At 30.3% G+C, this 14152-nt stretch overlaps 1 protein-coding gene across 1 annotated transcript in view; it reads left to right on the top strand.

Moving 5' to 3' along the window:
* The window catches only part of Hil (peptidase hillarin), a 67019-nt gene that overhangs the window by 42979 nt on the left and 9888 nt on the right, over positions 1–14152 (top strand). Inside the window, exons 2-6 of the mRNA XM_087164577.1 lie at positions 3537–3653; positions 6788–6894; positions 9945–10122; positions 12536–12688; positions 13198–13280. Of these exons, the coding sequence (XP_087020703.1) occupies positions 3537–3653; positions 6788–6894; positions 9945–10122; positions 12536–12688; positions 13198–13280 (638 nt within the window). The remainder of the gene's footprint in view (positions 1–3536; positions 3654–6787; positions 6895–9944; positions 10123–12535; positions 12689–13197; positions 13281–14152) is intronic.

The raw sequence follows: 14152 nt of genomic DNA on the forward strand, positions 1-14152 counted from the left end.
CCAGTAAAACAATAAATCGGCGATTTCGTGAAGTGCTGTAAGTCACTGAATCGGCGAATTGGCGTATTAGTAGATCGTCGAAATGGTTTAGAGCGATATATAAAAGTTTGCATTCTCTCCAAATTTTAGTAGGGTAGTCTATGACCACAATTATTATTTTTTTTTCGCTGACAGCTAGTGTATAGCTGACAAAATTTATGTTTTGCGAAAGAGTATCTCTAGTGTTATAAACTTTTTTCTTCAATATTTGTATTTCGGTTTAACTTATTAGTCTCCAGGATCATTGTTTTATGGCAAGTCACAATGTTACGTAATTTACCTTTTTTTTATCTCTTTTAAACACACGTTCCATCAATGCATACTTTACTTACATTATGCATATTAATGTATCACTATATAACTAACCCATTTGTTCATAGAACCCTTTGAAAAAGATGGTTCGGTTTCTCACTTTTGTGGCTGCGCATGAATGGGTTAAAACCGATTCAGCTGTTTAAAGAAAATAAACTGTAAGTATTCTCCTTTTTCAAAGAAGCGTCTTCTGTCATGCTTATGGGTAGAGAGTTTTTTTACTACTTTTCACCAGAGTACTTTTTAGTAGAAAGTACTTTTGCACCAGTTTATGCTTTTGTCATTTCATTTCCATCGGAGAAAAAATTTGCAAAATGTGCAATAATTAACGATATAATAAGTTATACATTATACCAGGTCACGATAAGTAAACTATGTGGCATGCAGAAGAGGAAAGGGGCAAGAGCCCCAAGCATCCAGATAAAGGGAACATCCAATCGGTGACTGAAAAAATTTACATTTCAAAAAATACAAAAATTTTATTTTAAAAAAATTTTTATTTTTGACTTATATTCTTCAAGCAGCAAAGAGGTTAACGAAAATATTTCGAATTATACATCACCCGAATTAGAAACATAAACTGATTATTGCTCGATTCATGGTGATAAAACTAATATGATTTTCAAATAAATTTTATAAATAATTTTCAGGATGTTAAAATAAGAAAAAGGAAGACCACGATTTGAAATAATTTTTTACCATAGAATAATGTCTGCTTTGATTTACAAAATAAAAAAAATTATATGAAACAAAATGATTAAATAAATAAAAACTTAAACGTTGGATTTAGATTTTTGTTGATATATATCTTTCCAATGCGTGTGTAGTTTTATTTTTTATGTAAACAGGTTTTTATCTGCCTCTTTCAGTGATTATAACCCTTTATTCTGGGACATCAAGATGCTTACTTTAGGTACTCACATACCTCTGCACCATGATGAATATAACCATCTTGTTTTCTTGGTGTTTATAACGTTCTTCTAAACAATGTGGCTTATCATTCTATTGCCAACAAGTCCATGAATTCAAAATTTGATATTTTGTGAGTCCATACGACTCCTACATAAAGAGATACTTTGTATTTACACTTATTACGATTCAATAGTTTATTTGTTAATGCCATTCAAATAAACCTGACAGGTAACAAAATAGCGACATTGTTTTCATCGCAATTAGCAGCAAAGATCTAGGCCCTGTAGAAACTGCTTAATTGTTTAGAAGAAGAAAAAAAAACGAAAGAAAAAGAAAACACACAAGAACTTAGCGTGACCTAAACAGGAAACGAAGGAAGTCTCGCTATTCAAAATAGTTAGTGTTGCCACAGCTCGTTGAAGATTTGAATGTCTGAGAAGTATGACGTAATTGACATCTTACTTATTATTATGATCGACAGGTTGTTCCGCAAACTTGTATCCTGATATAGTTTGCATTTGTGGTAAAGCAGACGATAAAGATGGATCGAACAGATTTGGTAACCGGAAGGTTCATTTTAATCAACAAACGATAATATCTCGTTGCCAAAAGCTTTTTTTCTGTATCGAGGGTTGTGTCATGTCAAAAAGCACGTGCAAAGTCTCAGGGGAAATAATAAGAAATGATGAATATTTTAAAACGCGAAATGACATAACAGCCTCTTAGTTTTTTATTTTAAAACTATTGACGATTTTAAGAAACTTTTTGTATTATTTAGACATTTTATGAATTTGTATGAATTTTTCATACATAAGGTTTGTGGCCAATGATGCAGTTAGAGTTTAGTCCCATAATTCCCTGAAAAAAATTCTGGCTAGGGTTTGATTTTTATAAGTTTTATTTTAAATGAGCTTTAATATTATTAGATTAGCTTATAATTGACACAAGTATTACACTTTTTTAGTTATTATACTATGCTGTAATTTTTTTTTTTTGTAATTCGAATTTGAGGTTATATACTATGCCTTACATTAGTTTTTTTAATCTTTTTTTTAATGAAATATACTTTTAGTTTTAATAAAATTCAGTAGTTCAGAGAGAAAAATGTTAAGAGGCATAATGGACTTGAGTATACATTCTAATTTCTTCCTTTTTTTGGAAAAAAAAGGGATTATGTTGATCATTTTTATCTTAATATTTTTACTCATAAATTGCAGCAAAAAAAAATGAATACTTCCAGCTTGTTTTTATTCATAAATATTCATAAAGAGGAGTATTTCCAACACGTGAAACACACTCGCGCAAACAAAATTGGCTCCTTTTTGTAGATTTTTGCGCAAAGTAAGATATTAGAATTTTTATATTTGAAAAAAAAATTTAAGCTCATAGGAAAAACGTCTCAATGTCTAAACATGAGACAATCATTTATTTGTAAAAATATGTGAAATTTAAATATTTACAAATTAGTTTTTTTTTAACCTTTCGTACTTAGTAATAGTCTACATTGAACACAGTGGACCAGAAAAAGAAAATTGATCATAGCTAAAGTATCTGGGTTTTTTTTTACTACAATTGGAGAATGCCTTCAAAGCTCAAAATTTAACATATGTTTTACTCCACTCCAAAAAGACAGAAGTCAAACATTAGTTCTGCAAGAATCGAGTATAGCTTCATTATACATAAGCGGAGCCCACTTCAGCGATTACCGACCCTATTAACTTTCGAACGGCACAAACTGCAGTAATAAAAATGGTGCCCAGGTATAGCAAAGACAAGTAGGTATGTACTCTTATTTTCGTCGCTCTAAAGCTGCACAATGGGCTATTGGTGACGGTGTGAGAAATATTCCTGATTATGATCCGAAGACATGTCATTGTAATTTGATTCTCTGATGAGGGGATCTCATTTGTGATCTCTCTGTGAGGCCACTTCCTCAACTTAGACATAAATTAAAGGGGAAAGGAAATTTTATCCAGATCCCTATACCCACGGTACTACTCCGCAGCGGACCACAGGATTTTCGATTCCGCAGATTTTACGAGATAGTATATCGTAAGGATCGAACCTCCGGATCAGAGTGCGTTTCTCTGACCACTGGGCTACCACGGTCTTAAGTTTGGTAAGAGTGTGAACATAAACTTCAGTGGTCGCCCTGCTTATATTTCTCCAAAATCCGATTTTTTCTCTCAAATAATTAAAAATGATCAAATATCAACTGCTAAATTTTGATTTCTTTTTTGAAAGAAGATAATAATATAAATATTTTTTTATAGGACAAAGAAACACAGACAAAGTTAGAAATGAGGCACCGTGCGGAAGAGGACGCCCTCTATCGTCAATTTGCAAAGAAAAGACAAGAGGAGGAAGTTCATATCACAGAACAAATACAGGTATATACATATTTTCTCCATACATTGTTGTCGTAGTGTTTATTACCGGGTAATGTCTCAAAGCAAGAATAAAATCCCACCCTTAAAGAAAATATCCTTTTAAGCATGTGAGATTCTAGAAGGGATGATAAGATATCCAATGTCAGAAAAAGGTATCCAATGTCAAAAGAAAAGCGTAACCGATAAAAATTTGGCTCCGTCACCATCAAAATAATTTCTAAAAAACAATATATGATTTTTAGATTTAAAAAAAAATTATTATGAAGTATAAGATCATTGCAATTAAAATATTCTTTTCATATAAGAAAAGAATTAAGATTATTTTCTGGGAAATAATTAATTTTTAATCTTAGAATTACACGTATCCTTTACATTACATGTTTTCAATGTTTCCAACTTAATTGGTGTTCCCAATTCAGTTTAACACTTCTTTAACTTCAATTAACAACTTCAGGGACATCTAACACAACCTCGTGTCGAGAAGTTTGCCTCGAGCATCCAAACACCTCTGTAAGCCACGGATATGTGATAAATGTTTTTCCCGAAATCAAAATAATTAAGAACATGATTAAATTTGCAGAATATTTCAAAAATTGGGGAGAAATATTTTTGCAAATAAAGTCATAAAGATAGACATACTATAGTTTCGGTTCTATTATCAATAAACTTTCTCGGAATTTTTTTCTTGATCAGCATCGAAACTGTAGTATGTGTTTATTGGTATATTTTAAGGAATCCCTTTCTTAATTATAAAACCGAAACTATAATATATCTGTTTTAGTAGCTTTTGAGAACCTTTCTCAAAATCCTTTTCTTGATAGCAGTACTGAAACTATAGTATAATTTGTCTATGGCAAGAACTTCCCCTGCTACAAAGTCTGAGACTACCTGCTGCCATGGGAACAAGAATAACACATTTCAGGGAGGGTAGCTTCTCTTCACTCCTCTGCAATAGACGTGGAGTCATTGTTTAGGACAGGTTTACTTGACATACTTGAAATAGGACAGGCTCACTTAAAACATACTTGAAATAGTTATAACTCGTTGCCATAGTCACCGCCACGGGTTCAGACGAATGGCTGGGGGGGTTCTCACTTTCGACAAACTGTATGTCTATTTCGGCATTGTCTAGTTTTAGTTTCATGGATTTGGAAGATAGGAAAAAATTTTATTTTATTTTTTAATTTGAATGAAACTTTTACTCCTTACAGAAAAAAGGGATAGAAATAAAGTAAAACTATTCTAAATTAGTTCCTGTCTTCTTCATTAATATAACCTTTTTTTACCATCTTATTATTAAATAATACTCCATGTAAATAAATAATATGATTTAAACTTCTTTTATTTGCCGTGATTCTTTGTTTAATGAATTCAAAATAAACATTTCGATTTAATATTTAAAAGAAATGAAATACATTTTAAAAGAATTTTTAAATCGTAAGCTTGGTCTATAACTGTGATTTCTTATACTATTTATTGCTGCATAGAGGATGAAAATGATAGTGAAAGTAAGTAAAATGTTTTTTTTTAACGCATATTCATTACTTATATTTATATCATAACTTAACTTATTTTAATAAATTTAGCTCCTTAGATACTTAACAAAAAAAATAATTCAGCAAATCAGAAATTTTTTAAAAAAAGTTTGAGAATCTTTTAAATATTTCATTAATTCGTCAGTCTTGAAGTCTACGTAGTTGTTTATGGCAGGATGATACATATGGTTTAAAATTATAACTTTACTCGTTTCAAATTATTTTAATCCTTTTTTTTTTGTATTAATTGACTTCAATAGCAGTCGGTCATGATTTTGAAACAATATTGTTCTTTCTCATATAAATATGAGTTTGCGACCCCTCGTGGATATAGATGGTGAGCCATTTGTCATACCATTTTATAAGCTTCAAAAAGCTCACCTGAAAAAAAAATCAGGGTTTTGCATATGGAAGTACGGCTTGTGGTACTCGGCTTTCTGCCGAGATTCGTCTGCAAAGCCGAAAAAAGACGGAAGTCGCAGGGTGACAGATCAGGACTGTATGACGGATGGTCAAACTGCTCCCAACCGAGAATTGCAATATAGTTTTGCGTTGCTGCAACCGAGTGTGATCTGGAATTGCCGTACAGCAATAGAATGTCAGATGTGAGAAGGTTAGGACACATTTTCCGAAAAGCATCTTTCACATCATCATCAACAGAGTGCAGTATCGAGTAGCATTAAGGGTTCAAACCTCCAAAAAGTCCCGCAACCGAATTCAAGGAGCTAACTGAGGGATTCATTTCCGCTTTGCGCAGTCACTGCGATAAAACAAATTACCCGATTGCGTTCGAACGATACCTTGTGGTGTGTGGATGTCTTTCGGGTTCAACTAATGTCTTGCTTGAGAAAACTGATTTTTGGACTTCCCCTCGTGTTGACGATCGAAATCGGTAGTAGGTGGTGCAGAGCAGAACTTCTTACCTATGGCAACACTTCACATGCTTTCACCATTAGCGTGTAGATAGTCGTAGAAGAAGGAAGTATAGTGCGGCTTTGAGGAGAACTCCTCCAGACTCTGGGGCTGTCTGCTGCTATGGTAACAAGCGAGAGCACATTTCTAATGGGGTGAAATGGAGGAATGAAGGTGCCCATTGGAGGGTGCCATACTCACTACGACCTACTCTAAGATGAAGACAAAACTAGTCACCCCACACCCCTATTCGAAGTGACCCTTCCTCGTAACCATAGTACCCGCCACGACGCGAGACGGGTGTCTGGAGGAGTTCTCCTGAAAGCCGCACTATACATTAGTTTCTGTTTTGATTATCATGATTCACTAAATGGAATTCAAAACTGCATTAAGCATGCTTTTAAAGAAAGCGTCGTGTAAATGAAAAAAAAATATTTTTGACAATTAAATGCGAAAAATATCGTAATATATTCACATACAACTGATTAGAGGAGGAGAGGGAAGGGGGAGGGTCAAGACATGGAATCAGTCTTTTCCCCAGATGGCATATTCGAGCTTTGTAATCGCGAATTGCAAATAGTAAGTAGGATGCATTTAATTAGCAAACTTGTGATTAGTTAAGAACTAGTTTTGCCTGTAATTCTTCGGCAATCCCATTTTTTTAATTTTGGAATTTTGAAATTTCAGGAAGAATGGGAGAAAGAATTGGAGAAACTGACATCTCGCTTTAATTATGAAATCAAAATGAAGAAGAGGAGAATCTCAACAGACGAGGAAAAAGCCCTCACATTCAAGTATGTAAAGTAATAATCGATATTTTTTTCTTAAAAAATTATCTTTATTTTGAGCCAGCATCCACCCTAGCAGCACAATAACTTGGGTCCTCATTAGATCAATATTCACGAATCTTGGCTCAATAAGAGTTTAAAGGCCAATATTTTCCGATATTGTCCCTATACAGAATTGTACAGTTCACACGATATTTTGCATCCACTTTACAACTAATATCACCCCTATTTTATATTATTTTTTAATTGTCATTGAACAGCCTTCCTAGTTTAAGATTTACGACTACTAATGTTCAACTCCGTAGGGAGAGTGGGGTCAATTGTAACAGGGTACGATTGTAACAGAGCAAAAATTTCGAGTGTCGGGTTCTAGATTTGGTTCCTAGGTGGCGCACAAGGTGTATTTAATAAATCTACATGTACACACCTGCTGGCAACCATTTTTATGTAATTTTGAAAGAGTTAGATCACAAAAGATATTTTCACGCTACGTAAGTACTTTATTTGGTATTAGAATATTATATTGTAACAAAGTAATTTTGTTTAAAGAAATAAAAATTATTAACCGAATATGTAAGTGGACACCTTAATTAACATTTCAAAAAAAAATTATTAGCTTTGTTAATTAACTAGCATTGTTTTTAACAAATGAAGCTGAAATGGCGCCTTGGGGACAATTGTAACAATAAGTAAAGGGACGATTGAAACAGCTGAAAATAAAATTCATAATTTCAATTGCAATTGTTGAACCCCTTAGGCCCCATTTCTTATGTTTACAAGCCATTACTTAACTCTTTAAGAACCACCAATAGTTTCCTATATCATTATCATTTATATTATGTTGCATGTGCATTATTTTATTTGTCACAGAATTTTTTTTTCACAGCATAAATTGAAATTTTTAACCCCTTAAAGTTAAAAGTTTAACCCTTTAGGTCTCTGCTCATTATTATTTTTACTCCTAAAATATCACTACTATTTTGATCAATAATAAAATATATCACAACTATGATAATATGTATAATTAACTATGTTTTAGTTGAATTTATGAACTGTTACAATTGACCCCGTAAGTGGGGACAATTGTAACAAGTGCACGACTGTCAAAAATTGTTAATAACTAATATAATAGCATTTAAAATAAGGTTTTTATTATTTTCTTCTAGTAGAGAATAGTCTACTTTACTCGTCTGTCAATTAATACTAATAATATATTGGATTTATTGTTAGTTAAAAATAGTTAAGTAAAAAGTGTTACAATTGACCCCACTCTCCCCAACCCTTGTAATTTTGAACCAGATGCAGAAGACAAGAACGCCTGGATCAAGTATTGGGAGAAATTTGCCTTCATGGAGGACTTCTTGAATGAACTAACCTGCATTTGCATTACATGGAGAAGAAAACCACGAAACCCTCCCATGGTTAGCTTGAGTCAAAGGGACTCTAACACATGATCCGTTTATCATTGAGGATATTTTATGTCAGCGCTGTGGCCAGTGCAAGCCGAGTGCGGAATTCGAATCTACCAGCCATCGCTGGGATTCGATCTCGATTCACCTCATTGGGAGGCGAATGCTCTATCCCCTAAGCCACCACGGCTCTATCGCTTCTATATTGAGTTGTCAGATTCACCCGATATTTTATAATCATTATTCAACCAATATAGGCCCTATATTTAATCCTGAAAAAAAAAACAATAATTGGATTTTCAAATTTATCAGTGATTCCATTTAACGGGTTTGATTCAACTGGTTCGAAGTGTTTATTGTCATTGATTACTGATCGATTTGTATAAACAAGTCAGTATTTAGTAGTAAGAGTTTGGCAACATAAAAATCGAAAGCCTTGCTCGTGTGGGATTTTAACCCTTTGACGCAGAATATTTATTAAACAAATTTTTTTCATACTTTTTATTATTTTGCATTAATTTATTTTAAAATAAGTGAAAAATATTATATTTAGAATTTTAAACATTTATGGTTATATGAAATCGAATATGAATTACTGGTGTCTTTTTCTGCGTTAAAGCTTAAACCTTCCAAACACGGCTCATTTCCAATCAATAATGTTTCAAATTCACACTTATTTGCAGTTATTTATATCTAAGAGAAGCAGTTATTCATTGTTTGAAATTTCCTTTATTTACAAAATAAATTATTGATATCTTTTTTTAATATGAAAAAACAATTTTTATTTTATTTTATATTTTAGTGCAAATATAATTCCGATAATCTAACAGATTTTTTAGTAGCTATTAGACTATTTTTTATAAGTAAGAAAATATCAAAGTATATTTTTGCTTTTTATTATAGCTTCAGAAAAAATATACATAAGAGTGACACCAGTATCCCATCTGTGTCAAAGGGTTAAACTATTCTCTTATCTTCATCCACTTATACATTATCCACAACATGGTCAAAGCCGATTTCAAAATTTCTGGTACTAAACAGAAAAAATCTATTTATATGCCTGTTTAATCTATTATGATTAAAAATTCTTTTCTTATTCATTTAAGTATAAACAATAAAAACTAATTAATTCAATAATACTTTATAGTATTTTTCGTATGTCTAATTAATTTATTATCTAATTTTTTTCTTATTTATTGAAGTATAGTCATTAAATTCAAGAATAGCTTTATTATTGAATTTAGTGTTTACACTTCATGATTAATTCAATAATACCTTAACTTTGATTGATTCAATAATAGCTTTATTATTGAATTTAGTGTTTACACTTCATGATTAATTCAATAATACCTTAACTTTGATTGATTCAATTATAGCTTTATTATTGAATTTAGTGTTTACACTTCATGATTAATTCAATAATACCTTAACTTTGATTGATTCAATAATAGCTTTATTATTGAATTTAGTGTTTACACTTAATGATTAATTCAATAATACCTTATCGTATTTTTCGTTTGCCTTATTAATTTGTGGTCCAATTTTTTCTTGTCCATTGAAATATAAACATTAAAAGATGGTTAATTCAATAATACCTTATCATTTTTTTTCTTCGTATTCTCAATTTAATTTGTTGCATAATTTCAGGCACCAAAGGGAAAAAGAAGATCTGGAGAAAAACATGACCATCAAACTGGACAGAAAGAAGGAATCCCTAACTCGAAAACTTTTAGAACAAGAAAGGGCCGCTACGGCTGATTTAGTAGAAAAACATTCCAAAGAAATGTTGCATCTCATCAATGAAAAGAGGACGGAATTCGTTCGAGTAAAATTCCTTTTTCTTATCTTAAGCAACAATCTACTTTTTAAAAATTTACTCTATTTAACTATTTTCTTATTATTTTACCCATAGTAATTGTTTTGGAATGTAAAAGCGAGTAACCACTCATAACTATGTATTTTAAAATCATACGGTATGTTTCTTGGTTAGCATGACCTAATATAAATATGGGGAAAAAGTCAAGTCATAGTCTAAATATAAGATGGCGAAAAAATACGATATTTTCATCAGATGGTTCTCTTCTATTTAGAACGTGAAAATAGGTTCCAAAATTATTTTTCACCAAATTTTTAAGGACTTTAAAAAGTGGATACATGCACAAAACATTGGAAATATTGTTCCAGCAACATAGTTGAAAATATTCCAGAAAAAACAAACCTATCAACCCAGTAACAAAAAAATAACCGGATACCATCAGATAAAATGCTCGTCTGACATACGGGTGCCATCATGTATACTAAAGTTAATGGCTGGCTTACAGGTATCAGATATTAATGCTGTCAGCTGGCACTTTATTCTGCTGGCTAGTCAACTAAGGGATATATATTATTCGTTAATTATATAGGCGCTTGTAGATTATATCTGTTGCTTGTAGATTCGTCACTTAATCGACAATTGACGACCAACAATCTATGTAGATTCATATCATATCGGCAACTTATAACTGGTCAGTAGCAAGCAATGATTATTGGAAGAATATCTATAAGTCTTATCTCATCCACTTTTAAGTTCGAAATATTTGAGGGTTTATTTTTCCAGTCATTCTCTTTTGACGTAAAAAAATATACCTTTTAACATTAAAAAAAAAATTAAAATTAAACAATTTGTTTGAATACTACCTTCAGTTTTCGCTTCAAAAAAATAATCCGTCAGCTTTCTTAGCCAGTCAATGCTTTGATTGAAGCCTTGGAATATCGTGGTACTTTAATCTCAAATCTAGGAAATTTTGAGATATGTCCTTATTAACCATTGATCAAATATTTGTTGTTCTCAGTACTTTCTCGTTCAGACTAAAGTCCTGAATACTTAAAGATCTAAGCATCCAGAGCTGTAATCCAGACATAACTCGATTATACTCGTGGCAAAGCTAACCTTTAAGTGTTACCATACTACTACAGTCTGTTTACATTACTTTAGTGGTTTTGCAAATTGCACTTTTTATCGATAAATTTGGCGACTTTTTAAAATTAAAAATAGTGCTTAATCAGAACATACTTAAAATGTAAAAATTTGCTAAAAAATTTTCAAATATAAATCAATATTCACTACTTGCATTTATTTCGATTCACTAGAAGCTGCATTTTTTGAATTTCTTTTGTATAAAGCATTCAGAATTGGTAAAATATTTTGCACAACGTCTTAATTTTACACCAATTATTATCATAAAATTTTCCTATGTACGTAATTCTAAATCGTAGGATGTAAAATCACTAGAGTTCTAAATCATTGATTATTTCATGAACATTTAACATAAAATGTATCAAAACTGAAGAAAAGAGTTAGAAAGCGAAAAACGCAAAGTAACGAGGAAGTTAAAAGTGAGAATACTATACAAAGGGTTAAAGTTAAAATTTAGGCCTCTTTCTATAATTGTCTTTCCGCTGTAAATTGCAAACTTACAGACAATTTATATTTACAAACTAATTCGCTCATTTAATGTTTCTTAAATTTGTTGATTCCCTAATACGATGATTGACTCTTTTTTTTTCCTTCTGTTTCTCCTAAATTCTTCTCCTTCTTTTTTCACTCTCTATATTGAAAATCTTATTAACAATGTGAATAGTGTAACGCACTTTATATATATATATATATATATATATATATATATATATATATATATATATATATATATATATATATATATATATATATATATATATATATATATATATATATATATATATATATATATATATATATATATATATATATATATATATATATATATATATATATATATATATATATTATATATATATATATATATATATATATATATATATATATATATATATATATATATATATATATATATATATATATATATATATATATATATATATATATATATATATATATATATATATATATATATATATATATATATATATATATATATATATATATAACATAAAAACTTTTGCTACACGCCGGTAAGTTTGTTTTTTGCTTTCATTTTCAACTGCATTTTATTTTTTAGCGATATAGACACATTATAAAGAGTAATATATTTATCTTAGGATAATTATTCCTTATTCAGAAATATCGCATTTATTGTAAAGGATGTGTCCTGAGGAAGACTTTTACGTTTTCCCATTAAAAATTTTTCTATTTTATTTTACTTTATTATTTGTGTTTATATATGTATTTCTTCACTAAAAAGTTCTTTATTCTTTAGAGTCAAAATCTTAACGATAGAGAAGGATACATGAGTGAAGACCTGACCCCCTACCCGACACACCCTCCACCACCAGGTCCGCCCCTCATTTCCAAACATGAAATATACAGCGATCCCAGTGTTTTTCTGGAGCTCGACCAAATAGCCATCAATGTAAGATATTGTATTATTAATATTATTATAAGTTCGCAAAGTATTTTAAATAACCGATCATTATTATTTGAAACAGATATTACAAAAAATAACAATGGTCAAAGGAAAAAAAACTATTTTTTTCTTTCAATTACTTTTAAATTTATTATATATATTTGAGTATTGAATCTGTAGTGGTTGACAAGTGAATAAGACAAACCACTCAGAATTTATTTTTGTTCATAAATTAAACAAATTTTTAGGCATATATTTGCTACCATTTTCTTATTTTTACTAGACTATGTATTAAATGGCTGTTTTGTAAACTACTTTGCCTTCATAGAGGTCTGATCGGACCACCTATAAGAAATCGTGTGGAGGCTTTTAGTTGTAGGAGGCGTTGGATCAATTCATTGAAGTAGAATTATCGTTCATTATAAGATTAATGAAACTATAGTTTTATTCTTAGAATATATTTATAAACACTTGCATTTAAATGTATTCTAATATATTTTATACAATTTTTATAGGTAGCTCAAAGTGATCAACAGACGTTTACTGATTTAGTGAGACAGCTTATTGGAAGTTGCATCACAGACGTTGAAAAAGCGAGGTAAGTTATTCGTTTTTGCAACGTTGAAATGATCATTGATTTTATAATAATTCAAAACATTGCATTGTATCGTTTCTAAGAAAGAACTTCAGTGTCTGAATTTGAATTACCTTTTGAAAAAAAAGCTTGAAAACATTTGTAATGTGGAGCACGAATTGCGAAACTGCTAAATATGTCATTGCAAATTACGGTCAAACTTTCGATGCAAAACAACCAAGGCCTAGCCTTTAAAATTACAATTTATTCCATTAAATATTTGTTTTACCTTAGCTTTGCTTAAATTTTATTAAAATCTTGACTGACATCTTCATAATATTCAAGAAATGTTTTTATACGCCTTCTATTCATTTCAAAATTCAAGTTAGATGCCTTTTCTGAATTTATCTTGGATTTATTGAAAAAAATATTAAATCCCTAAAAAAAGTGCATCGTTGCAAAATGGACTATCTAGACCAGTGATTCCCGAAAAGTATTCCGTGTAATCCAAGGGTTCCTTAGATCAAATTGGTTCCATGAGTTAAGGCTTTTTTTTCTTCCTTAAACCAGAATTAATTTTTAAAACTGTAATAAATTTGCATCGAACCAATAAACAATTATTTATTTACTAGTTAGATTATTTTTGTAAAATTATTTAAATTAATTAGAAGTTTAAATAAAATATGTCAATAAAAAAGAAATAGCAAATTTATAAAAATATTTTCTTCCCAATAACAATATATTGAATAAATTACTAAAAAGATATTCCTTCACAAATAAATGATTGCATCATTATTTTTCATCGAACTTTAAAATTCAAAATAAAATAATCAAATTCAAGAATAAAGAATTATTTTTCCTCGTATTGATTTATGCATACGCCAATAAACTACTAG

Source organism: Parasteatoda tepidariorum, chromosome 5 (assembly GCF_982258835.1).
Source record: "Parasteatoda tepidariorum strain Cologne lab strain chromosome 5, Ptep-v5.0, whole genome shotgun sequence".
NCBI lineage: Eukaryota > Metazoa > Arthropoda > Arachnida > Araneae > Theridiidae > Parasteatoda > Parasteatoda tepidariorum.